The sequence below is a fragment of the Plecotus auritus genome (genome assembly GCF_963455305.1).
Source record: "Plecotus auritus genome assembly, chromosome: 10".
Classification (NCBI taxonomy): Eukaryota; Metazoa; Chordata; class Mammalia; order Chiroptera; family Vespertilionidae; genus Plecotus; species Plecotus auritus.
The window spans coordinates 11,853,107-11,878,090 of NC_137785.1; the positions used below are offsets into that span (position 1 = coordinate 11,853,107).

The 24,984-nt window shown below is 51.2% G+C and overlaps 2 protein-coding genes across 2 annotated transcripts in view; both read left to right on the forward strand.

Annotated features, from left to right (window-relative positions):
- PLEKHA4 (pleckstrin homology domain containing A4) overlaps positions 1–1,566 on the forward strand; it is a 29,116-nt gene extending 27,550 nt beyond the window's left edge. Inside the window, exons 19-20 of the mRNA XM_080645419.1 lie at positions 738–850; positions 1,125–1,566. Coding sequence (XP_080501545.1) covers positions 738–850; positions 1,125–1,387 — 376 coding nt within the window. The 3' untranslated portion in view covers positions 1,388–1,566. The remainder of the gene's footprint in view (positions 1–737; positions 851–1,124) is intronic.
- A 321-nt stretch (positions 1,567–1,887) lies between these two features.
- HSD17B14 (hydroxysteroid 17-beta dehydrogenase 14) lies at positions 1,888–24,788 on the forward strand (the record flags this gene model as incomplete). Its single annotated transcript, XM_080644131.1, is given in 11 exon segments — positions 1,888–1,927; positions 1,930–2,005; positions 2,583–2,661; positions 4,066–4,132; positions 13,215–13,241; positions 13,244–13,305; positions 23,382–23,399; positions 23,402–23,501; positions 24,283–24,335; positions 24,626–24,718; positions 24,720–24,788. Coding segments are annotated over 11 exon segments (684 nt in total).
- Between the last annotated feature and the right edge of the window lie 196 nt (positions 24,789–24,984).

A 24,984-nucleotide genomic window follows, 5' to 3' on the forward strand; every position in this document is an offset into this window, starting at 1 on the left:
CACTGAGCCAAACCGGTTAGGGCCTTTTATTACTATTTTTAAAAATATATATTTTATTGATTTCCCACAGAGAGGAAGGGAGAGGGATAGAGAGCTAGAAACATCAATCAGCTGCTCCCTGCACATCCCCCACTGGGGATGTGCCGGCAACCAAGGTACATGCCCTTGACCAGAATCAAACCCGGGAGCCCTCAGTCCACAGGCTGAAGCTCTATCCACTGAGCCAAACCAGCCAGGGCTATTTTTTTTTTTTTAATTTTTAAATTAATGAGGGAGAGAGGGAGAGAGAAACATCTATTGGTTGCTGTATACGCCCTGACTGGGGATCGAGTCTGCAACCTGGGTATGTACCCTGACCTAGAATCGAACCCACCACCTGTCGGTATACGGGATGACGCTCCAACCAACTGAACCACCCGACCAGGATGATTGAAGAACCTTCTAGAGTTCCTGGGGCATCAGAAAGCCCTAGATCCCCAGAGAGAACAGCAGTCCCTAAAACTGCAACCCTGGGTGGATATCCCCCCCCCCCCCCCCCCCGCCACCATCTGGAAATGGGGTGACATTTACCGGTGACTGGAGGGGAAATTCCATAGTGCACAGGAGCTTTTTATGCCGGCCTGGCCAGCTTTAAAGTCCTTGAAGACACGTGCTAAGGACTACAACTCCCAGAAGGACACGTGGGGGCAATCACTGTGCTGGCTAACTGCACGTCTCCCCCCAATCTGTTTTTCTAGTTCGAGGAACACCACCCCTTACATTCCGATGTCCGAAGGTCATCGGGAGCGAGTCCTCAGCCTCTCTCAAGCTCTGGCCACTGAGGCCTCGCAGTGGCACCGCATGATGACAGGTGGGGCGGGGCTGGGGACCTCGGGCTCCGGGTTTTAGGGAAGAGGCAGCCTGAGGCCTGGAATCCTAGCTCCTGGAGGGGCGGGGTCCGAGGGCCCCTGGAAATAAATCCTTGGTCCTGATGAGGAAAGAGCTGGACAGGGTTTGGGAGTTCCAGATCCCAGGCAGCAGGGGGTTGGGGCCCAGGACTCCTGGGTCTGAGACAAGAAAAGCTGGGGGTCCGGAGTCTCGGGCCCCACTTTTTGCCATTCTCATCCCTCCCTCGTCCTCTCCAGGCGGAAATTTGGACTCCGGAGGAGAACCTCTTCCGCCGGTGCCGCCGCCTCCGTCAAACCCCAAGCCCCCGTTGACCTCGCCCCCACGGTCTCCTCCGGCGGCCAATTCCCGCTCCCCCCGGTTCTCCCGCCGGGGCAGCGGGCGTGGCGCCGGCCCCGCCTCCTGGGCGCCCACGTGGGATTTGGGGGCGGCCCCTCCCGCCCTGACCCAGGACGAGGGGGCGTGGCCTCTGCGCGTCACTCTGCTGCAGTCCAGCTTCTGAGCCCAGGGCGGCAGCCAATAGGAACACGAGGGCGTGGCCTGGCGGCCCCCACCGGAGACCTGGAGCCACCCTAGGCACCCGGGGCGCGGTCTGGTCCTCCCCGGCGGCCTGCAAGGGAGTGGTCTCTATGGGTTTTCCCAGCACTTGTCCAAATCCGGATTAAAACTTTTTGAACTGTTAGTTAATAGCTTTCTCTCTGTTTGGGGTTGTGACCCCGGGGACTCTGAAGGGCAGAGCTGGAGGCTGGAATCCTGGGTCCCCGGGGAGGAAGGGGCAGGGACCTCGGACTGGTAGGGCTGCGGGAGGAGGGAACGGGGGTCTGGCTGACTGGGTTTGAGGGCCGAGGAGGCTGGGGCCGAACTTCCAGGCATCGGGACTTCCTGGCAACGCCCCCCAGGGACGGGCTTCCAGTGTCCAGCCCACGGCCTCCCCGGACTCTGGAGGTGGGGAGAGGCTCAGAGTGTGACAGAGGGACAGACTGACTGACTGACTGACGCGGGATGGCCACGGGATCGCGCTATGCCGGGAAGGTGGTCCTTGTTGGGGGGCGGGGCGCGGCATCGGAGCCGGGATCGTGCGAGCCTTCGGGGAGGGGTTCTCTGGGAGAGGAGCGACCAGGTGGGAAGAAGGAGTCCTGATTCTTATCTTATTAAATCCCATTTTGCAAAGCTAAGGAATGCCTGGGAGTGGTATCCTGCAGCCGGAGTTTTTGGCAGGTCCCAAATCCTCACTCCCTATCTCTGGGTCTCGGTTATTAGAGCTACAAAACGGGTGGTTTGGGGGATGTCTCTTGCAGATTTAGGGTTTACTCCGGAAGCCGGAGATTGGGGGGGGGGGGTGGTCTCAGGAACCTCAGCAGGTACTTGGAGTAGCTAAGGAGATTAGGTGTCAAGGCCTCTGCCTTTTGTCCTGGGGGTCACCATGAGACTGAGGTCACCAGGGGAACCGAGTTGGGTGATAGGCCCACTCCGGGTGGCCACAAGGGGGCAGCAGAGGCCTCTCCAAGGTCTGTGCTGGGGTAACCTTTCTCTTCCCACTCAGTGGAAAGCGGGGCCCACGTGGTTACCTGTGACAAAGACAGTGAGTGAGGGTCTCTCAGTCTTCAGCCCCAGCCCCTCCTCCCTCTCACCCAGGAGTCCAGGCCTCAGCCCCTCCTCCCTCAGACCCAGGCCCCAGCCCTTCCCTCCCTGCAAAGTTGGGGGGCCCGAGCCCTGGAGCAGGAGCTTCCTGGAACTGTCCTTCTCTGTGAGGTGACTCAGGAGGAAGATGTGAGGGTGAGCCTATTTTCTGTCCCCACCCCCTATATCCAATTTCTCTCTAGCTTCATTCTCTTCTAGGCTTTTGCATATGCTGTTCCCTCTCTTGGCTAAATTGCTCAGGCCTGAAGGTTTCAGTTCCGTGTCCTTTCCTCCCGGATTCTGCTGGCGGGTCCAGTGTCTCCTGGGTGGGTCCTCTTTTATCTCCCACTTCTTCAAGATTCTTATCACTCCTGTCATGTGGATTGGAACAAAGGAGTCCCTCCCAGTGAGTGGGACTTTTTAAAAATATATATTTTTATTGATTTCAGAGAGGAAGGGAGAGGGAGAGAGAGATAGAAACATTAAAGATGAGAGACTCACGGATCAGCTGCCTCCTGCACACCCCGCACTGGGGATCAAGCCCACAACTTGGGCATGTACCCCAACCAGAATCGAACCATGACCTCCTGGTTCATAGGTCGATGCTCAACCACGGAGCCACGCCGGCCGGCGAGTGGGCCTTTTCTGTAGGAGTTTGCCACACCTGTCTCAGGGTTTCTGTCCCTTCCCTTTAGCCCAGTGGTTCTCAACCTTTCTAATGCCGCGACCCTTTTTTTAAAAAAATTTTTAAATATATTTTATTGATTTTTTACAGAGAGGAAGGGAGAGGGATAGAGAGTCAGAAACATCGATGAGAGAGAAACATCGATCAGCTGCCTCCTGCACACCCCCTACTGGGGGATGTGCCCGCAAACAAGGCACATGCCCTTGACCAGAATCGAACCTGAGACCCTTCAGTCTGCAGGGCGACGCTCTATCCACTGAGCCAAACCGGCCCGGGCTGCCGTGACCCTTTAATACAGTTCCTCATATTGTGGTGACCCCCAACCATAAAATTATTTTTGTTGCTATTTCATAACTGTAATTTTGCTACTGTTTTGAATTGTAATGTAAATATCTGTGTTTTCCGATTGTCTTAGGTGACCCTGCTAGCGGTTCTCAATGCTGCTGTAGAGCCTAAGACCATCAGAAAACACAGATATTTACATTACGATTCATTAACAGTAGCTAAATTACAGTTATGAAGTAGCAACGAAAATAATTTTATGGTTGGGGGTCACCACAACATGAGGAACTGTATTAAAGGGTCTCGGCATTAGGAAGGTTGAGAACCACTGCTTTAGTCAGTATCTCTCTGATACCTGCCCCCTGGGTCTCTGTCCCCGGACCCACGTCTCTGGAGGAAGTAGGACAGTGTGACCTCTGGGCTGGGGGCCCCCTGGCTTCCTGTCTCCTCCTGCCTTGACTGGTGATTACAGGAGTCCCCCGCTTCCCTAGCTTCTGTCCCCTCAGCTGTGGCTCCAGTTTCCCGCTTCCTGCCTTGCTTTTGGGAGCCCTAGCTGCCAGCACTCCTCACTCACAAGACATCTTCCTCCTCAGACCCTCATATCTGAGACCCTCCGCCGTTTTGACCGCCTGGATCGTGTGGTCCACAAGGCTGGCTGCCGTGGGTTGTGAGGCCTGAGAGCCATTCTCCACCGGTGTCAACCCACTTCCTGGCTGCCCACCACTTCCTCCTGAGCCTCAGTTTCCCCTTTTCTCTGCCCCTGATTCCCCCGCCCTCCTCTCTGTCCACATGGGTGGGACAGGACAGCTGTGCGATCCCCACCCCTGGCTTCCACCTGGCCCTGGCCTGTCCCCGCTGTGTGACCTCCCCTCTTCAGAGCTCGGCTTCTGCCTTCCTAAGGTGGGGATAATGATGGCGGTCCTCCCTGCAGGGCGGTGAGCATTGGACAAGGTAGACTGTTCAGCCTCGCAATTGCCAGAACTCTCTCCGTCAGGTGAGGCTGTGGCCTCCGTTTGCTGGTGGCTGGGGAGACGGCTCAGGGTCTGTGGCTTACAGGGCTCAGTGTGGTGGCTTCGGAGGGAAACCACCATCAGTTTCATGACTGCCTTTGATAAGAAGGCCTCCTGCTGGTAAACTAAGGCTCAGGGAGGTGAACTGTGTGCCCCGAGGTCACCCAGTGGGGCCTCTTCACACACGGGCTCACCCCTTCCGGGCTGCATTTTCCTTCTGAGGTTGTTGGGAGAACTAAACAGATGGTGGGTACTAGTTCCTCCTTTCTCTCTGCATCCTTTGTATATTCAACAGATATTGAGATATTTACTGAGCACCTACTATGTCCCAAGTTCTGTCCTAGGAACCAGAGACTTGGCAGTGAACAAAACAGAGAAGACAGCCCTGGCTGGCGTGGCTCCGTTGGTTGGGCATCGTCCTGGGCACCGCCACGTTGCTGGTTCCAGCCCTGGTCAGGGCGCACGATGTTTCCCTCTTTCTCCCTCTCCTAGCCTCTCCCTCTAAAAAAAAAATCAATGAAAATATTTTTTAAATATATGTTTTTTATTGATTTCAGAGAGGAAAGGAGAGGGAGATAGAAACATCAGTGATGAGAGAATCACTGATTGGCTGCCTCCTGCACGCCCCCTACTGGGGATTGAACCTGCATGTGCTCTGACTGGGAATTGAATCGTGAGCTCCAGGTATATAGGTCCATGCCCAACCACTGAGCCACACTGGCCAGGCAATAAAAATATTTCATGCCAAAACCGGTTTGGCTCAGTGGATAGAGCGTCGGCCTGCGGACTGAAGGGTCCCAGGTTCGATTCCGGTCAAGGGCACGTAACTTGGTTGCGGGCACATCCCCAGTAGGAGGTGTGCAAGAGGCAGCTGATCGATGTGTCTCTCTCATCGATGTTTCTAACTCTCTATCCCTCTTCCTTCCTCTCTGTAAAAAATCAATAAAATATATTAAAAAAAATATTTCATAAAACAGTAGACAAAACATTCCAGTCCTCATGGGATTCACATTCTAGAGTAAGAAAATAGAAGGAAATAGACAAGGAGACAGATACAGGTGACCCTCATTATTATTATTATTTTAATCCTCACCCGAGGATATTTTTAAATTTATTTTAGAGACAGAGGAAGAGGGGGAGAGGGAGAGAAAGAAACATTGATGCTCAAGAGAAACATCAATCTCCCTATGTGCCCCGCCTAGAGACCAAACCTGAAACCTAGGTATGTGCCCTGACTGGGAATCGAACCTACAACCTTTTGGTGCATTGGACGACACTCAACCAACTGAGCCACCTCGCCGGGAGGTAATTCTCATTATTCATAGATTCCACATTTGTGAATTCCCACTTGCCAAAAAAAGTGCTTTTAAAAAATATAGTATATATACTATTCTTATTGATTTCAGAGAGGAAGGGAGAGATAGAAACATCAATGATGAGAGAGAAACATTGGTCTGCTGCCTCCTGCACGCCCCCTACTGGGGACTGAGCCCAGGCATGTACCCTTGACTGGAACCGAACCGGGGACCCTTCAGTGCGCAGGCCCACGCCCTATCCACTGAGCCAAAGCGGCTAAAACGTCCTTGGGGCCCCGAAGTCAGTAGCGCTCATGGTGCTGTTCCAGTTTCCGGGGACATGCGCAGAGCGGCAAGACTTGGAGTTGTCTGCAGCGCGTGTTCCCCGCGGAGGTTGCGCAAGAGGATGCTTTGCCCTGGTTTCAGGTCTCAGGCACAGCGATGCCCGGAGGACAGACACGAGGGGGCAGCGCAGCCAAGGGCTCGGGCTCTGGGGCCCGCGGAACGGGTTTGACTCTCAGGGCGGGCGCCTGTGGGTGGGGCAGCCTCAGGCAATTTATTTGCAAAATCAACCAAATAGAGTTTACCAGTAGGAGTTGGTTCTAGGATTGAAGATGACGATCTGTGTGAGATATCCATGTATCTCTCTATGTGTACATATACACATACGTACACGTATAGGCACCGTCTTAGCCTGTTCCGGCTGCTAAAACAAATCCATAGGCTGGGTGACTCACAGAGCAAGCATTTCTCTCTCGGAGTTCTGGAAGCTGGCAAGTCCAAGACCAAGGTGCCGGCAGATTCCGTGCGTGGGGAGGGCCAGCTTCTGGCTGTGTCCTCACAGGTGGGCGGGCTTCGGGAGCCCCGGGAGGATGGGGTTCTTTTCTAGGGCACTAATCCCACTCATGAAGGCTCCACCCTCATGGCCAAATCACCTTCCAAAGCTCTCACCTCCAAACACCATCTATTTATTTTAAAAAATTAAGAAAAATATATATTTTCATTGCTTTCCGAGAGGAAAGGAGAGGGAGAAAGATAGAAACATCAATGATGAGAGAGAATCATTGATCGGCTGCCTCCTGCACACACACACACCCCCACTGGGGATCAAGACTGCAACCTGGGCATGTGCCCCTGACTGGAATCGAACCTGGGACCCTTCAGACCGCAGGCTGATGCTCTATCCACTGAGCCAAACCCACCAGGGCCAAACACTATCAATTTAAAGGTTAGGATTTCAGCATATACATTTTTTTTAAAAATCCTCACTTGAGAATGTGTTTTTATTGATTTTTAGAGAGAGAGAGAGAGAGAGAGAGAGAGAGAGATAAACATCGATGTGAAAGAAAGACATCGATCGGTTGTCTCCCGAACGCACTCTGACTGGGGATGGAGCCCGCATCTAGGTATGTGCCTCGATTGGCAATCGAACCCGCAACCCTTTGGTGTATGGGATGATGCTCCAAACAACTGAGCCACCAGCCAGGGCAACACATGAATTTTTTGAGGGAAAAACATTCAGTCCATAGCAGGTTCACATTATTACATGTTCGTGTCCCGGTGCACGGATTTGTGCACATTGAAAGGAAATTAACTAGAAGAAATATTTTAATATTGCTATTCGCCCTTTCTCTATAATAGAAGTGTCAACCCAATTCACGATTGACAATGACAGATTGAAACATACATGTGTGACTGGTGCCAGCGAGAGCTTTATATGTATCGCACATGCACAAGTCAACTTAGCCTTTTATATATAGAGAGAGAATAAACTTGCTTAATTAGACCTGCTTTCTGATTTGGCTAAACTTTTTCCAGCCCAGTGAAGCACCCCAACTTTTCTTTCAGTTAATTGTCAGCAACACAGCAGTAAATATCAACATGAAGCAGATTATTATTGTAGATTACGCAGGGAGAACAAAGGGTAAAATATTTAACTGCAGCAGTGTTTGACTATATTCTGCACAGCGAGAAAACCTGAAGTCATTTTCAAGGTCCACCATTTCTTTCTTCTTTTCAGTCGGGTCAAGTTTCTAAGTTTCTAAATCTCCGTTTTCCGGCTAATGAAAAGAAAATAGGATTCCCATCTACCTACTCCAGGACCTCTGTGAGGATCAAATGAGATGAGGCACGGAAAACGCTTCACAGACATTTGGTTACAGTGTAAAATGTTGCCCTAACCCAGTGGTTGGCAAACTCATTAGTCAACAGAGTCAAATATCTAAAGTACAACGATTGAAATTTCTTTTGAGAGCTGAAAACCAACTTCTGCGCATGGGCCACGAAGTTTCAATAGCACTGTACATGTGCACCCACATGTGGTATTTTGTGGAAGAGCCACACTCAAGGGGCCAAAGAGCCGCATGTGGCTCGCAAGCCGCAGTTTGCCAACCACTGCCCTAACCAGTTTGGCTCAGTGGATAGAGCGTAGGCCAATGGATTGAAAGGTCACAGGTTCGATTCTGGTCAAGGGCATGTACCTTGGTTGTGGGCACATCCCCAGTGGGGGAGTGTGCAGGAGGCAGCTGATCGATGTTTCTCTCTCATCAATGTTTCTAAATCTCTATTCTTCTCCCTTCCTCTCTGTAAAAAATCAATAATAATAATTAAAAAAGTGTAAAATGTTTGCACCTGGCTATAAAGCAAGTCATGTTCCTGGGTTGAAGAAACTCCAAGGAGGCTAGTCGCTAGGGAGAGGAAGCTGGGCACTGCTACATGAGGTCACTACCCAGTGCCCACAGCCACCGTTTCTGGGCTGGGCTGAGCTGGGCTGTGGGCCGCATTTTGTGCCATGGGGTCTTGGCAGTATTGGCTGCGATTTGGTGGGGTGTCACTCCGGGGTGGTGGCAGGGCCTGTGTCCCACTTGGGATAGCTGAGTGTTTGATTGTCAGCGCCAGGTCCGTGGTGCCATTTATTTTTAAATGGCCAGTGCATGTCATGGCAGCTTCTGCGTCAAGCATCTGCCCCCTGGTGGTCAGTGCGCATCATAGCTACCTGTCAGTAGGATGGACACTTAGCCTTTTATATATATAGACTAGAGGCCCGGTGCACGAAATTTGTGCATGGGGGTGGGGGAGGTGTGTCCCTCAGCCCAGCCTGCAACCTCTCTAATCTGGGACATCCCTCTCACAATCCAGGACTGCTGGCTCCCAAGTGCTCGTCTGCCTGCCTTCCTGATTGCCCCTGACTGCTTCTGCCTGCCAGCCTGATCACCCCCTAACCACTCCCCTGCCAGCCTGATTGCCCCTAACTGCCCTCCTCTGCCAGCCTGTTTGCCCCTAACTGCCCTCCCCTGCAGGCCTGGTCACCCCTAACTGCCCTCCCCTGCAGGCCCTGTCGCCTCCAACTTCCCTCCTCTGCCAGCCTGGTCACCCCTAACTGCCCTCCCCTGCAGGCTTGATCGCCCCCAACTGCCCTCCCTTGCAGGCCTGGTCCCTCACAACTGCCCTCCCCTGCTGGCCATCTTGTGGTGGCCATCTTGTGTCCACATGGGGCAGCCATCTTGTGTGTTGGAGTGATGGTCAATCTGCATATTACTCTTTTATTAGATAGGATGCACACTTCCCCCAGGAGCAGTGGGTCAGTACTCACTAATTCAATGTTCATGGTGATTTGCAGACCATGCCTGGCCCGAGGGATGGGAACTGACTGTGTGTAGCAGCCCATCCCGTGGTGAGGGAGGCTCTACTCACCCGACTTCCCAGCTCCTTTTCTTATGAACGTTTTTTTTTTTCTTTCCCTCTAACTACTCCCCTCCCCGTTCCTTCTATTTATTGTTTTTTAATATGCTTTTATTGATTTCAGAGAGGAAGGAAGAGGAAGAGAGAGATAGAAACATCAATGATGAGAGAGAGTCATTCATCGGCTGCCTCCTGTACGCCCCCACCTGGGGATCAAGCCCGAAACCCAGGCATCCCAAACATGACTTCCTGGTTCACAGGTGGACCCTCAACCTCTGAGCCACACCGGGGGCCCTTCTATTTGTTGTTGAACACTGAACAGTGCGGGGGTTAGAGGTGCCGACCCCCACGCAGTGGAAAACCCCATGTACCTTTTGACTCCCCTCAAACGTTATTTCAGTCCCTTGGTATCTGTGGGGCATTGTTCCAGGATCCATTCAGAAACCAAAGTCCTTGGCCCCGCAAGTTCCTTACATAAAAAGGGGTGGAACAATGCATGCACCCAGCCCTCTGCATCCGTGGATTCTCAACTGTGGATCAAAAATGCTATTGTTCTATGCTGTATGCCCTAAACGAATACAAAGTAATATTGAATGTAAATTGTAATTTTAAAAAATTAAAAAGAAGATGTTATTGTTTTCGATCTGCAGTTGGCTGAATCCAAGATACAAAACCCAGATACAGAGGGGCAACTGTATGTTTATTGAAAAGTGCTGTGTATGGTACAGGAGGATCCAAGATGGCGGCGTAGGTAAACACCTAAACTACTGCCTCGCACAACAATTTCAAAACTACAACTAAAAGACAAAACGTCTATCACCCAGAACCACGGGAAAGCTGGCTGAGAGGAAGTTCTACAAATAGAAGGAAAGAGAAAAGAGCATTGAGACGTGCACAAGCGCTGAAAAGCTGAGGTACGCAGGTGTGCGAATCGGGCTGGCGGCGGGCGACTGGGAGCGCTGCTTTTTTCAACCCGAAGGCAGATAAGCTCCCAATTACTCAGAACTCCAGTTTCTGGGGAGACGCAGGGGACCCAAACTCCTACGGGGAGAAGCTGGACTGTTTGCCATTGGGTCGGAAAGTGAGGGTGGCTTGCTTGCAGGGCTGCCCGCAGGAATAATTGTTTACTGTGCTGGGGCACGGGGCGCGGGGACCACTAACTGGCAGCCATTGCTGTTTGCCACGCCCTAGCCTAGTGACGCCCTGAGACCCCACCCCGCACAACCTACAAAACCACCCAAGCTCCAAGCAGCGGCTTTAGCATATGAATGGCCTGCCCTATCACAGCTTAACCTAGCAAACTTGCAGCCCGGGTCAGACAGCTCCAAAACCTCCAAACCCCAAGCAAAGAAGAGAAAACTGTAGTTCTCGCTGTAGCTCCTGCTGGGTGGCCTCAGACAGTAGCTGACCTGCACCCCATTGGAGATCCAGAAGCCAGTGTACCTAGTGGTCAGTGTGAGACACCAGATTTCAACTCCTCACATCCATAAGTGACACATTCAAGAGGCAGACTCAGTGAGCACCAAAGCCCCACTGAAACAAGTCCTGCACCATAAGTGTGTCTCCAGCGCAGCAGTTCTTCCATTATAGACACAGCGGGTCCTCACAGCCAATTGGCCTGGAGGTCAATTCCTCCCAGTGTACCAACAGCAATCAAGGCTTAACTACACCAAGACTCTGCACTCAGCCCACAAAGGGGTTGTACCAAGAGCATCCACCTCAGGTGATTGGGGAGGCTGAGCTACTGGCCTCTATAGGTCACCTACCACACAAAGCCACTCCATCAACACAGGGAAGCAGCAAAATGCAGAGACAAAGAAACATGTCACAAATGAAAGAAATGGAGAAAAGCAAACTACTGGACGACATAGAGTTCAGAACCACATTTATAAGGTTACTCAAGAATCTTCTGTAAACCGCTGAGGAACATAGTGAGACCTTTAAGGATCTTAATGAGAATGCCAAAAAAATGGAAAAGGACCAGTCAGAAATTAAGCATACACTGTCTGAAATAAAGAATATACAGAAACTCAACTGTAGATCAACGTACCCCAAGAATCAAACCAAAGATCTGAAATATGAGGAAACAAAAAACACCCAACCAGAAAAACAAAAAGAAAAAAGAATCCAAAAATATGAAGATAGTGTAAGGAGCCTCTGGGACAACTTCAAGCGTACCAACATCCGAATTTTTGGGGTGCCAGAAGAGAGAGAGCAAAATATTGAAAACCTATTAGAAGAAATAATGACAGAAAACTTTACCTACCTGGTGAAAGAAATAGACTTACAAGTTCAGGAAGCACACAGAACCCCATAAAAGAGGAATCCAAAGAGGACCACACCAAGACACATCATAATTAAAATGCCAAGAGCAAAAGACAAAGAGAGAATCTTGAAAGCAGCAAGAAAAAAATGGTTAGTTACCTACAAGGGAGCACCCATACGACTGTCAGCTGATTTCTCAACAGAAACTATGCAGGCCAGAAGGGAGTGGCAAGAAATATTCAAAGTGATGAACAGCAAGAACCTATAACCAAGATTACTCTACCCAGCAAAGCTATCATTCAGAGTTGAAGGTCAGATAAAGAGCTTCACAGATAAGAAAAAGCTAAAGGAGTTCATCACCACCAAACCAGGATTACATGAAATGCTGAAGGGTATTCTTTTAAGAAGAGGAAGAAGAAGAAAAAGGTAAAGATAAAAATTATGAACAACAAAATGACATCAAATACATACCTACCAACAAGTGAATCTAAAAATCAAGTGAATAAAAAATCTGAAGAACAGAATGGACTGGTGAATATAATAGAATCAGGGACATAGAAAGGGAGTGGACTGACAATTCTCAGGGGGAAGGGAGTGTGAGGGGTGCGGGAAGTGATTGGACAAAAATCTTACACCTATGGATGAAGACAGTGGTGGGGGGGTAAGGGCATGGGGTGGGGTGGGGAATCAGGTGGAGGGGAGCTATGGGGGGGGGGAAGAGGAACACCTGTAATAATCTGAACAATAAAGATTTATTAAAAAAAAAAAAAAAAAAGAAAAGTGCTGTGTATAAGTGGGCCCATGCAGTTAAACCCTGAGTTGTTCAAGGGTCAATCCTATTTCACAAACCACTGAACAATGGTTTGATCCCCAGTAGGGGGCGTGCAGGAGGCACATTATGGTATTAAGTGTCAGGCACAAATATATTTTTTTAACTAAAAAATATATTTTTTATTGATTTTTTTACAGGAAGGAAGGGAGAGGGATAGATAGTTAGAAACATCGATGAGAGAGAAACATCCATCAGCTGCCTCCTGCACACCCCCTACTGGGTATGTGCTCGCAACCAAGGTACATGCCCTTGACCGGAATCAAACCTGGGACACTTGAGTCCGCAGGCTGATGCTCTATCCACTGAGCCAAACCGGTTAGGGCCAGGCACAAATATTGACTTTGACATTTCAAAGCTCAAGATGGGTTATTTTCATTCTGCAGATGGGGAAACTGAGGCACAGAGAGGCCAAGTGACTTGCCCCAAACCACACAGCCAGGAAATGGCAGGGCTGAGATTCGAACCCAGGCCTCCTGGCCCCTGACACGGCTTTATTTATTAATTGATGTGCAGTCTCCCTTCTTTTCACCATCACTGACCCTCTTGTCTGCCAGCCCCACCTGGGTCCCCCACCCTCCTCCATCACCCCTACTTCCCTCCGCTTCTCCTGTCCACAGGCCTCCCTCATTCTCTCCTCTCCCTCCAAACCCTGCCCTTAGACCTGCTTCCGCAGTGGCCTGAGGAGACTCCGCCCAGGGCTTCTGGCAGCTACTGGAGCTGAACCTGCTGGGGACATACGCCTGCACCAAGGTGCCAGGTGGCCTCCTGACAATGAGACTGTCAACCCCACTGAGAGCGGAATGTGTTCGGTGCCTGGGTTAAATCTTATTCCCCAGGGGCTCCGTTTTTGTAGGAAATAATTAGTGCAAATGCCTACATCCAGCAAAAGCTGCCTGGGTGGGTCCATAGCCCATCCTTCTTTTCTTTTTTTTTTAAAATATATTTTATTGATTTTTTACAGAGAGGAAGAGAGAGTTAGAAACATCAATCAGCTGCCTCCTGCACACCTCCTACTGGGGATGTGCCCGCAACCAAGGTACATGCCCTTGACGGGAATTGAACCTGGGACCTTTCAGTCCGTAGGCCGATGCTCTATCCACTGAGCCAAACCGGTTAGAGCTAGCCTATGCTTCTTGTGAGCCTTTCAGGACCTTTCAAAGTTGTGCACTGGTGTGGGGGGGGGGGGGCTGTTAAGGACATGGGGGAGGTTGAGACAGGTGCAGCTCTGCCACCCAGTCAGTCGTTACTAGGAGCAAAGAGCATGCCCCTCTCCCCGTGCCCTTCCTTTCAACCTTCCCATGATGCCCTCTGCTTATCGTCTCTGTTCCAATGTCACCTCTTCCCAAAGGCCTTTCCCGGCCACCCTTGCTGATGCGGCACTTACACGTCCATATTCATTCTCTATGGTAACAGCGTGTTTATTTTCATCAAAGCACTTTCACATCCATTCATTCAACTAATATTCACTTAGCACCAGCCATGTGCTAAGTGCTGGGCATCCGGCAGGGACAAAGCAGACAGACATTCTAGCTCAGGGAGACAGACAGTGGGCAAGTAAATAGGAAGCGAAGGAAAGAAGGGGGATAATGCCCTAACCGGTTTGGCTCTGTGGATAAAGCGTCGGCCTGTGGGCTGAAAGGTCCTGGGTTCGATTCCGGTCAAGGGCATGTACCTTGGTCGTGGGCACATCCCCAGTAGGAGGTGTGCAGGAGGCAGCTGATCAATGTTTCTCACTCTCTATCCCTCTTCCTTCCTCTCTCTGTAAAAAAATCAATAAAGTGCCGAAACCGGTTTGGCTCAGTGGATAGAGCGTCGGCCTGCGGACTGAAAGGTCCCGGGTTCGATTCCGGTCAAGGGCATGTACCTTGGTTGCGGGCACATCCCCGGTGGGAGGTGTGCAGGAGGCAGCTGATCGATGTTTCTCTCTCATCGATGTTTCTAGCTTTCTATCCCTCTCCCTTCCTTTCTGTGAAATATCAATAAAATATATAAAAAAAAAATCAATAAAGTGATTAAAAAAAAAAGAAGGGGGATAATGAGTGAGGGGTAAGTGCAAATGCTATTTTATTTTTATTGGGCGTTTTATTTATTTTTATGATGGCATTTTGCAAGTGTACACAAAAGCAGAATCATATACTGAACCCCACCTGATCACCACCCAATGCCACCAATGATCAGCATCCTGCCATTCTTGTTTTCTTGGAGACCCCTTATTTTTCTGAATTATTTTAGAGCAAATCCCAGATGTGGTATTTCTACCTGTAAATAATTCAGCATGATCTTTACCAGATGAGGGGTTGTTTTAAATTGTGTACTTGTGTGCTTCTCTGAGAGGAGACATTTGAGTCATACCCCAAGGAGGTGAGTGGGGAATAGCGGTCCAGCGGAGACACAGCCAGTGCAAAGGCCCTGGGGTGGGACTGCGTGGCGTGCAGAACAGTGAGAGGGGGAGTGTGACTGAAGGAGGGTGAGCAAGCGGGAGAGGGTGCAAGGTGAGGGTAGAGAGCGGCCAATGGGACCCAGATTGTATGGGGCCTTGTAAACCAGGGGGAGGACTTGGCTTTGACACGGAGTGAGCAGGGAGCCAGGGAGGGTTTGGAGCAGAAGGGCGTGAACTGCTGTAAGTGGGAACCGGCGCCCCCTAATGGCCACCTGGGGAACAGATTGGGGGGCGGGGCGAAGACTGGGGGATCATGGGCGGATGGTCCAGGAGGGAGGTGATGTTGGATCTAACCAGGCTGGTGGTCAGTGGATTTGGTGAGAAGTGGCCTGATTCTGGGTCCATTTTGAAGGCAGAAATGTCAGGATTTCCTCATAGACTAGATATGGGGATGAACTCGAGAAAGAAATGGTTGTTGTTGTTTACCAGGACCGTGGGGGGTAACAGATGGGTGGGGGACGAGTGGAGTGGGAATCATGGGTCTGGGCTGAGGGTCCAGGCCTGGAGACATTCTGGAGACATTCTGGGCCTGAGGCTGGAGGAGCTCAGAAAAGCGAGTGTAGACAGAGCAGGAGAGGCCCAGGGAGTGGGTCAGGGGTCACCGGCTGGGGAAAGCCCCGGCACTATCTTCAAGGTTTGATCTGAGATCCAGGTGGAATGTCCCAACTGGGTCATCCCGTCCCCGCCTGACTGGTGAACCCTGCCTCCTGTCCCCAGTTTCTGTCACCTTCTAAGGACTGGCATCTCCACACAATTAAGACACATATACCACAGCCTGTAAAGGTTGTGTTTTTTTGTTGTTTTTTGTTTTATATATTAGAGGCCCGATGCACGAAGATTCGTGCAAGAATGGACCTTCCGCCCTGACCGGTTTGGCTCAGTGGACAGAGCATCGGCCTGAGGACTGAAAGGTCCCAGGTTCAATTCTGGTCAAGGGCATGTATCTTGGTTGTGGGCACATCCCCAGTAAGAGGTGTGCGGGAGGCAGCTGATCGATGTTTCTCTCTCATTGATGTTTCTAACTCTCTATCCCTCTCCCTTCCTCTCTGTAAAAAATCAATAAAATATATTTAAAAAAAAAAAAGGAAAACAAGAATGGGCCTTCCTTCCCCTGGCTGCTGGCACCGCCTTCGCTCTGGCCCAGAGCTGCCTTTCCGCCTTCCCGACTTCCCACACTGCCCAGAGGCTGGGAGCAGCTGGGGCAGTGCAGAACGCCTCTGGCCGCTTGGTGCCTGCATATGCAAATTAACCTGTCATCTTTGTTGGGTTAATTTGCATACTCACTCCTGATTGGCTGGTGGGCGTTGCAAAGGTATGGTCAATTTGCATCTTACTCTTTTATTAGTGTAGATATACACTGAGTGGCCAGATTATTATGACCTCTGAACACATAATAATCTGGCCACTCAGTGTATATCCTATATAATAAAAGGCTAATATGCAAATTGTCCCCTAGACCAGAAGTTCAACCAGCAGGCAGGTGGGCCAACCGCCCATGTCCCCTCCTTCTGGCCAGGCTGGCCAGACCCCACCCATGCACGAATTCATACATATATACACACACACACACACACACACACACACACACACATATATATATACACACACACTGAGTGGCCAGATTATTGTGCGTTCAGAGATCATAATAATCTGGCCACTCGGGGTGTGTGTGTGTATATATATATATGTATATATATATATATATATTCCCTCATTAGTTGCCAATATTTAAAAAGAGAGTGATTTTACATAACAACTGGATTTCTGGTTTCTCATGAAAAGTTGATAAACCGGACCATGGGGGCAGGTGACATTCTGCTAAGTGTGGCCGGCTCTGGTAACCCAGTCCCTGCCTCCCCTGATTGGCTGCCTGACTGTTACCTGTGAGTAAAGGGTCTAGATCGGGGGCCGCCCGCCTAAGTTCTCTGCCATTTCCTACTGGCAACAGTGGGCAAGTTAATCTCTCTGGGCTTCAACTTCCTTATGTGTAAAATAGGGCTAATCATGGTACCTAATTCACAGGGCTGCTCTGAGAACTGAATGAGATTCAGTGAAACACCCACCAAGCCCGTAGAACATGCCTGGCACAGAGCTTGCTGTCTCCAAGTTATTACTGTTTGTCATGAACCTTGTCCCATTCTGTTTCTTGTGGCTAATCTACCTCCCTCAGTTGTTTTGTTTGGTTAACCTTCACCCAAGGATATTTTTTCCATTGATTTTTTTTGGAGAGAGTCAAAGGGAAGGGGCGAGACACAGAGAGAGAAACATCGATGTGAGAGAGACACATTGATTGATTGCCTCCCGCATGTGCCCTGACCAGGGCTGGGGATCGAGCCTGCAATTGAGGTAGGTGCCCTTAACTGGAATCGAACCTGAGACCCTTCAGTTTGTGGGCTGATGCTCTAACCACTGAGCAAAACTGGCTAGGGCCTCAGTTTGAGGTCTCTGAGGTACATATTGGGCAAATGAAACCTGGGAGAAGTAAAAGGGAAAAGGTGAGATTTGAGCTGGACCTTGAGTGGGAGGAAAGGAAGTGGAGAAATAGGGCACAGAGTGTTTCACTCACTAAGAAAAGAATGTGCAAAGGCCCTGGGGCTGAAACGCCCGAGTGTCTTCTAAGAACAAGAGAACCCCCGCCTCCATCTCCAGCTTAGCAATTATAAGCACCAAGTTAAACTTGTCCTACCCATTGGCTCTTGTAATCTTCTACCCACGCGTCATATAATTTCATCAGTAAGAATTTCATAAATACTACCAGTGGATTACAAAGTTTATTTTTATTTTGAAATAATTTAAGGGTTATAATATATTGCCAGAATAGTACAGAGAACTCCCATATACCCAGACTCTCCATTGCTTATATTTTACCACATTTGCTTGATTTTTCCGTCTCTCTATTGGAGAGCAAGTTGCAGGTCTGATGTCCATTCATCCCTTAGTACTTGGGAGTGCGTTTCCTAAACACAAGAACAATCAGGGACCTTCATGTTGACCCCATGGTCTTAGCCAACCTGGAGACCTTCCTATTCAGATTATTAGAATTCTTTTTTTAAAAAATATACATTTTTATTGATTTCAGAGAGGAAGGGAGAGGGAGAGAGAGATAGAAACATCAATGATGCAAGAGAATCACTGATCAAGTGCCTCCTGCACGTCCCCCACTGGGGATCGAGCCCACAACCCACACACATGTGCCCTGACTGGGAATGGAACTGTGACCTCCTGGTTCATAGGTCGATGCTCAACCACTGAGTCACGCTGGCTGGGCAGATTATTAGAATTCTTACCATCACAGGTCCTTGGCCACACTTGATGTAGTTGGGGATCCCCCAGAAGCAGACCCCAGATGAGGATGGAGTGCAGGATGTGTGGGAGGCGACCCCCGGAAGTGCTGCCCTGGGAGTGGGGGTGGTTGTGGACAGGCAAGGCAGCTGATGCAGGGCACCACTGAGCAAATTACCTCCGGGGCACATGGCGCTAGTCCCAAGGAACTCTGGGAGTCAGAGAGAAATGTGCACCTCACAGTTATCCCCACCCAAGGGGTGAGGGAGAGCCAATGGGTTTAATTTAAAAATACTTTCAACTTTATGTTAAAAATGAAAGTTAAGACTTTTTTTAAAGATAAAAACTGCCATTAGGCCTTCTAAGAAATTTAATGGTAATTTTTACTACCACTACTACTGAATACCCACGCCCTATTTGAATTCACCCCATTGTTCCCAAATGTCTTATAACAGTTGGTTTGTTCACGCCAAGCTCCGGACAAAGTCCACACATTATATTCGGTTTACTGGAGGGCAAGACCCCTGTCTCTTGTTCACGCCTCTGTCCCAGCACCTAAATCTGTGCCTGGCCCTAGACGGTTGGCTCAGCGGATAGAGCATCGGCCTGCGGACCAAAGAGTCCTGGGTTCGATTCTGGTCCAGGGCACGTACCTTGGTTGCAGGCTCCTCCCCAGCCCGAGCCCTGACAGGGCTTGTTCAGGAGGCAACCAATCGATGTGTGAGGACGTTTCTCTTTCCCTCTCTCTTTCACTCTCCCTAAAATCCAATGGAAAAATATCCTCAAGTGAGGATTAAGAACAACAAAAATAAAAAATAAATAAGTAAAACATTAAAATTATTAACAAAAAAATAAAACAAAAAAACTGTGCCTGTTGCAAGAAAATATGTCAAAATGAGCGAGTTGCTGCCATTATCACCATCATTATCACTATCACCATTATCATCACCATCATCAGCATCATCATCTTTACCATCATCACATCGATATAACCATCATCCTCATCACTCCCATCACTGTCATCATCATCTTCACCATCATCATGGCCATCATCACCATCATCACTATCACCACTATCATCACCACCCTCACCACCACATTCCTGTTATCATCTTTACCATCATCATATAACCATCTTTACCATCATCATATAACCATCGATATAGCCATCATCCTCATCACTCCCATCACTGTCATCTTCACCATCATCATGGCCATCATCACCATCATTATCACTATCACCATTATCATCACCACCCTCACCACCACATTCCTATTGTCATCATCTTTACCATCATCACCATCGATATAACCATCATCCTCATCACTCCCATCACTGTCATCATCATCTTCACCATCGTCATGGCCATCGTCACCATCATAATCTTCATCACCATCAATATCATTATCACCACCACCGTCACCAACAACATCCCTTGGAAGCTCTTGAAATGTTGACTCTTGGGCCGGAGCCCAGACCTCCTAAATCTGCATCAGTGGCCTCCCTGGTGGATTCTGACACAAGCAAAGTTTGGGATTCCCTAGGCTAGTGAACACAGTGGAGGAATTAGGGACCTTTCTGTGCCCAAAGAAACGAGATCTCGTGGGCAGTAAAGATCCGCGGGTGTTTGAGGAAAGGAGTATCCCCTGTAGACTCTCAGAGCTGGGTTGGTTCTTAGAGAACTATCCATTCATTCATCTATTTATTTATCAAGTAGAGGCCCGGTGCATGGATTGGTGCACGGGTGGCGTCCCTCAGCCTGGCCTGCGTCCCCTCACAATCCAGGACCCCTTGGGGCATGTCGGAGAGCCAGTTTCGGCCCATCCCCGCAGGCCAGGGCGAGGGACCCCACTGGTGCACGAATCTGTGCACCGGGCCTCTAGTATGCATATAAGATCTTCGGTTAATCTTTTCCCATCCTCCTCCCTTCCCCCTTCCCTCTGAGATTTATCAGTCTGTTCCATGTTCCCATGCCTTTGCTCCCCAGTGGTCATTGTGCATCATAGCTACCATCCAGTCAGCCATTCAGCTGGTCACTTAGGCTTTTATATATATAGATAAACAGACCTGGGTGGGTGTCAGGCAGTATTCTAGGTACCGGGGGTTCACCACATGGTCTTTGCCCTTGAGGTGTTCACAGCCGTGGGGCAGCCAGGCGTTACTAAATCAATGCAGACAGGAGCTTATGGGGTGTGTTTTGTGCTAGACAGGTGTGGTTCTGGGAGATGTGTGACAGGGAGACTGGCTTGTTCTGGAGGTCAGGGTGGGCTTCCTGGAGGAAGCAAATGATGGGCAGCATTAGCTAGAGGGGCGGTGAAGCGGATGCTCCAGATCCGGTGTCCAAAGGGAGGGGAGGGGAGGGAGAGTCAGGCCAATAAGAGTGCAGCGGGTCCTGGATGTAGCAGCACAGAGGTGCAGGTACAAGTGTTCCGGGCAGAGGGAACAGCGTGTGCAAAGGCCTGGCAGTGCGAGAGGGTTTGGTGCTGTTGAGGGGCTGAGTGGAGGGAGGAAGGGGTTGAGGGAGCAGGTCGCATGGGGCCTTGAGGGCCATGCAGGTGTCTGGTCTTTATCTCAAGAGCAATAGGGAGCCATGGAAGGGATTTGAGCAAGAAAGTGATGGCTCAGCCCTGACTGGTTTGGCTCAGGGGATAAAGCATCGGCCTGCGGACTGAAGGGTCCCAGGTTTGATTCCGGTCAAGGGCATGTACCTTGGTTGCAGGCACATCCCCAGTATGGGGTGTGCAGGAGGCAGCTGATCGATATTTCTCTCTCATCGATGTTTCTAACTCTCTATTCCTCTCCCTTCCTCTCTGTAAAAAAATCAATAAAATATATATATATTTTTAAAAAAGTGATGGCTCAGAGGAGGAACTGAGAGAGAGGGAGGCTCAGGGAGATTCCCAGGGCTCCGTCTGTGGCTTGAGAAGCGGGTGGGAGTGGGCCCCATGTCCGAGGCTGGCTAACCAAGAAGAGAGGCAAGTTTTTGGAGAAAATGGGCTGATTCCTGCACTTGAGACACTGAGATGGAGAGGCCCAAGGGTGGGGGCTCTGAGGGAGATTTCGGAGATGCTGGTGAGAAACCAACAAAGTAGGGACTCCCCAGGCAGAGCTGGGAGAGTGAGAAGGACCGACCTCCAACATTAGAAGAAATGGAGTCAGGCCAGAACGAGGCTACAGGGCATCCAGGAAAGCCAGCGCCCCGTTGGTTGTTGAAGGGGGGTGGGGGGGGTCAGGCCATTGAGTCCAGCAGGTCCTTCACGTAGTTACTAGGTGACCTTGGGGGAGCGGCGGGGGTGGGGGTGGGGGGGCAGGGAGGACGTGGCCAAGGAATGTGTGAGAGGGTTGGGAAGGGAATGTGGGACAAATAGTGTTTGGTGGCAGCTGTGTTACCAGTGCTGGGAAGAGGGCGACCAATGAACCATGTCTCAGCTCTCATAGGCCTCACCTTCGCAGGGTGGTGGTGGGGAGGGAGTTTGGTAGCTGGATTGAGGAGAGACGTATGGCCGGAGCAGGGCCTGGGGTGGGGGCTGGGCAAACCCCGGCCTGAGAGAGGGAGGGTTTCAAGGCTGATGAGTGAGGGGGAAGAGAAGATGAATGCATGTGTGTGTGTGTGGGGGGGGGGGGGGTCCTGGGGGAGAGGCTGGAGGATTAGAATTCCACCCACCCCCAAGGCCCACATATACACATGCTGCATCCTAAGGTTCTTATCTTAGAGTTGTCAGAAATTCTTAGGCGGTTATGGTTTTGGTCTCTGGCTGCTGAGCTACAAAGACTGGTTCTGTCGGGTGTCACGTGACCCTCTGTGTGTGTCACTCACCCTTCTGTTCCTGATCTGCATAAACTGGGCCCAGCACATAATAGATCCTCAATAAATTCATTCACTTAGTCAAAAGGTATTAATTGAGCACCTACTATGTGCCAGACACCTTAGTACTGGGGGATAAAACAAGATAAGAACCTCAGCGGTCCCCTCGTGGGTCTTTGCATTCTGGTGGGAGAGAGAGAAAATAAGCAAATACGTAAGTAAAATATAGATGGCGCGTCAGGAGGGCATGCGTGCCACGGAGGAAAGGAACCAGGAGACCCAGGGGCAGGCAGGCTGCAGTTTTAGTGAATTGGATGGTCAGGCCAGGGAAGGAAGGCCCCACTGAGAAGGTGACATTTGAACAGGATTTGAAGTTGCTGAGGGACTAGGTTTGCCCAGGACTGTCCCACTTTAGCACTGAAACTGTGGGCTGAAGGTCCCACGTCCCCAGAAACCCCTTGGTCCTGGCCACACAAGGGTGATTGTTCACCTAGGAGTGAGTCGCGTGGCTATCTGAGGAAAAGCATTCTCGGCAGCGGGAACAGCATGTGCAAAGGCCCTGAGGTTGGGACACTCGGGACGCATATGAAGACACAGCACTGGGAACACGGTGGGGGCTGTTTTTGAGAGAGTAAAGGAGGTCTCAGAGAGCTGGTGGGTGACCCCGCGAGGGAGCCAGTGCGGATCCCCACCCTGAGAACCCCTGTGGGGGCAGGAACAGGCTTGCCTGGCCAGTTCAGCTGTCCCAAGCAAATAAGTGGAAGGACAGAAGTTGAGTTTCTTCAAGATCATGGCTGGTGAAAGAGAGGAAGGCAGGGAGAGGGGGAGGGAGAGGGAGAGAGAGCGGGGAGGGTTAGTTTAGGGACCTCCAGGTAGCCAGGGAGTTTTAGGGGAGAAGTTGGGGAGACAGAGGTGCATTTCAGAAGGCCTCCCAATCACATTCTGACCACGGAGTTCTCCCTGAAACGCAGACACTGTCCCTGGATAAAAGAGCTTCCTCATAGTTTTGCAAACAATGCAGCTGTGTTGCATGTTTCTGTCTTGAGACTTGAGACGGACAGGAGTTTGAATAACAAACAAAGACCCAGCGAGAGGGAGACAGGGACCCAGAGAGGTGGGGGAGAGACGGGGGGAGGGACGCAAGGAGTGCTGGAGGTCGGGATGCTGTCCCGCTGAGGCACCCAGGTCAACTAGTGAGCATGCCAGGGAGACGGCCGTTGTCCCAGACATCGGGGTGTTTCCGGAGGCTGGGGGAGACCCAAGGCCTTGGGAGGCTTACTCTGCCTCCATCTCCCCAGCTCACCCTCCCCACGTGGGGAAGAGGGGGGTGGGGGATGTCATCAACATCTCCAGCCTGGTGGGGGCAAATGGCCAGTCCCAGGCAGTTCTCTATGTGGCCACCAGGATAGGCCGTCAGGGTACCCTGCTGTTTCCTTCCCTCCCTAGGGGCTCAGACCGGAGGCATAAAAACCTGTGATGGCCCTGACCCCCGGCCGCCGGTGTGGCTCAGGGGGCGCCATCCTGTACACCAAAAGGTTGCCGGTTTGATCCTGTACACCAAAAGGTTGCCGGTTCGGTTGCCGGTTCGATTCTCAGTCAGGACAAATGCCTGGGTTTCTGGCTAGATCCCCGGTAGGGGGTGTGCAGGAGGCAGCCGATTGATGTTTCACTCTCTCTCCCTCTCCCTCCTTCTTTCTCTAAAAATCAATTAAAATATCTTCAAAACACACACAAAGAAAAACCTGTGACGTGTTGCTGTGCACGAGGCGTCTCCCAAGAAACAGAGCCTGGTGCTTGCCAGCTTGGCCTTCAGGGACTTCCCCACTCTGATGCCCCTGCTGGACCCCCGTGGTTGGGAGGAGAGGGCATGGGCGGGGCCTCATATTCCCTGGACTGAGCTTTCCCGGGGCCCTGTCTTCTGTAGGGGGGCCCTGTCTTCTGTAGGGGGGCCCTGTCTTCTGCAGGGGGCCCTGTCTTCTGTAGGGGGGCCCTGTCTTCTGTAGGGGGGCCCTTTCTTCTGTAGGGGGCCCTGTCTTCTGTAGGGGGGCCCTGTCTTCTGCAGGGGGCCCTGTCTTCTGCAGGGGGGCCCTGTCTTCTGTAGGGGGGCCCTGTCTTCTGCAGGGGGCCCTGTCTTCTGTAGGGGGGCCCTATCTTCTGTAGGGGGCCCTGTCTTCTGTAGGGGGGCCCTGTCTTCTGCAGGGGGCCCTGTCTTCTGCGGGGGCACTAATAGCATGACCAAGGCTTTGCCCTGGGTGAGTGTCAATGTGGCATCAGAGTCAACTGGTGAGCAGCTTCCCTGGACTGAGAGCCTGGCGGGGGGCGGGGGCGGGGAGGCTGGGAAGATGCAGTGAGCCCGAGAGGCAGTGTCTGCGGCAGACCCACGGGATTCTCTCCTCCCTTCCCCAGTGTCTCCTGGGAAACATCTGGACCCCACTGTGGGAGGAGCCAGCCGCCTCAACGCCTGGCCACAGTCTGAGAGGGCACAATGGCCCAGGTGTGCGTGGGCCCCAGGTGAGGGCTCCTCATGACCTCCTCTCCCCAGCCCCTGGCGGCCGAGGTGGGGGCTGCTGCGGTGTTCCTGGCCTCCGAAGGCCGCTTCTGCACAGGCATCGAGGTGCTGCTGCTGACCGGGGGTTGCAGAGCTGGGGTGCAGGGGCAAGGCCCCGTGGAGGACCCCCATGGAGGCCCCTGCCATCCCTTCCTGATTTGCCACATTTCCGCGTGGGCTTCCCTGACTAGGTCTCTCCCTCTCCAAACTCAGTCTCCCAAGTTCTGGTTGCTGCCCTCTGCCTCTGGGGTGCCACCCCCAACTCCAGACGCTAAGCCCGTTTACCAATGTGCCAATCCACCCCACAGGTTCCCACAAAAGCAATTGGCAGCCAGAAGGAGGTGGGCATTGTT